Source organism: Haematobia irritans, chromosome 3 (genome assembly GCF_050003625.1).
Source record: "Haematobia irritans isolate KBUSLIRL chromosome 3, ASM5000362v1, whole genome shotgun sequence".
Lineage (NCBI taxonomy): Eukaryota > Metazoa > Arthropoda > Insecta > Diptera > Muscidae > Haematobia > Haematobia irritans.
The window spans coordinates 32,697,736-32,700,441 of NC_134399.1; the positions used below are offsets into that span (position 1 = coordinate 32,697,736).

A 2,706-nucleotide genomic window follows, 5' to 3' on the forward strand; every position below is an offset into this window, starting at 1 on the left:
TTGAAAAGCCGGTTTTTCTCAGTTTTGAAAAAGTCAATAACTTGAAAATCTACATTTTCTATTTTTTTTTTAAATGATGAATGTTTTTTTTTTCAGTTTATAAACCTGACTTTCCAAATTTTGAAAAAGTCGAAAACTCGAAAAGTAAACTTTTTCCAAAATGTTTAAAATGTTTCGACCATTCGAAATGCCAATTGTTCAAATTTTGAAATTCGATAGTTCTAAATTTCTCTATAAAAAAAGCTATATTAATTGTCAGGTTTAACAGCAGCTCAAAAATTTTAAAAAAGATTTTTCTCAATTTTTTAATTGTCAAAAACTTGAAAATCGTCTTTTTCGAATGTTAAAAATATTGAAATTTTTTTCCTTTTTAAATTATTAGTTTTAACTGCAGCCGATTTTTCCAAATTTTAAATTAAATTACAAACTTTAAGAATGTCGAAAACTCGATATTTCCATAGTTTTAATAGATCTTTAAATTATCAGGTTTAAACGCAGCTCACATTTAAAAAGTCGAAAACTCGATAAAGTAGATTTTTCCAAATTTTGAAAAATTCGGAAACTCGAATAGTCGCTTTTGAAAATGTCGTAAAACATCGGATTGTCGAACCCCTATTTTTACAAATTTTACAAAATTCGGAAACTCGAATAGTCGGTTTTGAAAATGTCGTAAAACATAGGATTGTCGAACCCCTAATTTTACAAATTTTCAAAAATTGACTTTTTAAATTTTTATAATATTGAAAAGTTGATATTACCAAATTTTGAAAAAGCCAAAAACTCAAAGTATTAACTTTTCCAAATTTTTAAAACATCAAATGGCCGGAAAATGATATTTATCCAAATGTTGAAAAATTCGGAAACTCTAATAGTCGCTTTTCAAAATGTCGTATAATCGAAAAGCGGATTTTTCCGAACTTAAAAAATACGGAATGGTTGAAAAGCAGCTTTTTCCAAATTTTTAAAAAAGTCTAATTTCCCCAAATCTCCAATAAATCATATTTAAATGCAGCTCAAAATTAAAAACCGATACTCTTTTTAATACTCTTTCTAATTTTAAAAATGTCGAATGACCAAGAAACCCGATTTTCCAAATTTCGAAAAAAGGGAATGACAAAATATTCAAGTTCACCAGTGAAACACTAACTTAGTACCCGCCTGAGTATTAAGTTCTAGTATAGCCGCTAAAATCGCCATTTTTCACGATTACTTTTCTTAATTAATCCACTTTAAGGAATACAAACTTTGTGAAAATTTGCTTTGGGCTATTCCCCATCAAGATATAATTAAATTTGTAACAAATATGCATAACTTTATGCCTTTTTTTTACTGATTTAATTTTCACTTTAGCAATTTTAGCGGCTAAACTCGAACTTAATACCCACCCTTACACGTAACGTATATTTTTTAAAAGATCGATTAATTCATTTATTATGTTTTTACATGCTACGTAGGGATTGTTATACAATTTTTATACAAAAAAATACAAAAGATATTACAAAAATAAAAAATTTCAATATTTTACTGGCAGTAGTAGCATTCGGTAGTTAATTTTACCCAAATACTTCATGAAGACTTATAAAAACGATATTTGTAGTCTTATCTCTCTATGGAATATGACACTGTTGTGAATATATTGAACAACATTCTAATCGTTCATTGTTCTCCCATATCTTCGGGTTTTTTGGAAAGTTTCAATAAATGAACAGATTGTTCCAAGCATTTGATTTGCTCGTCTAGGCTTTGTTGATGGGAGTGTAAACTTAAATTACATGGCCTTATCATTTGTGCTCCTTCTTGTATATATTCGAGAGTTTCCAATATATCCATTATTTTGCTGTATGAATCACCAAAATCCTCGGAGGTATTGGGATCAATACAATCTTCGAATTCGCACAATTGTTTATAAATGCTATTGACACGACTATTTATGCTTTCCACCTTGAAACAACAGAAGAGAACAAATGAATTATTTAATTGTATTAATACGATATTTGATATAACCAGCCAAATTTTTGGAGATAAAATCATACATACACGAATATGATTTCAAATCCCCCTCAAAAAATAAGTAAAATAAAATCCAGATGCCTGGAGAAGTTGAAGAATTTAAATGGACTTACCAATTTCAAATTATCATCTGTTATAGATTCCTTTAAATCCTCCATCCTTCCAAGAAACACAATTCTTTCCAACAAGCTCTTGTCCTGTGCTTCAATCCAAACAAATATCAGCTGTCATTTTTGAATTTTGGCAGAACCTTATACATTCCAACAAATTGGGAACAACTTGTTGGACAAACACACAAGTATGCTAATTTATATGCAGCGGCTGTCGGTAGGGGATTTACGCGCCGTCCAGACTATAAGTTTTTTCGGACGGAATGTCTGTGTTTGTAAAGTGTCTAATGCGCTTTAGTTATTCCGGACGGAATGTCGGTGCTTGTAATGCGCTTTACACATTATCAGTTATTCCGGACGGAATGTCGGTGTTTGTAAAGAATCTTACAGTGTGTCGGATCGATACGACATGTCGGCGATGACTAAATAATCGGTAAATGTGTTATCGATCCCATAAACATACAGCAGCATCGATTATGCCTTCGGACTTAACTTATAATGTGCACAATATATGGGATATGTTCGACACGAGCACTGTCGTCCGGAATAACTGATATTCTGTAAAGCGCATAAAGAATCTTATAGT

At 30.6% G+C, this 2,706-nt stretch overlaps 1 protein-coding gene across 1 annotated transcript; it reads right to left on the bottom strand.

Annotated features, from left to right (window-relative positions):
* Positions 1 to 1,401: 1,401 nt before the first annotated feature.
* LOC142228942 (uncharacterized) lies at positions 1,402 to 2,280 on the bottom strand. Its single transcript, XM_075299468.1, has 2 exons — positions 2,124 to 2,280; positions 1,402 to 1,941 (listed from the first exon to the last, which is right to left on the bottom strand). The coding sequence occupies exons 1-2, from the start codon at positions 2,166 to 2,168 to the stop codon at positions 1,657 to 1,659; spliced, it is 330 nt and encodes a 109-aa protein (XP_075155583.1). The 5' UTR covers positions 2,169 to 2,280; the 3' UTR covers positions 1,402 to 1,656.
* Positions 2,281 to 2,706: the final 426 nt, after the last annotated feature.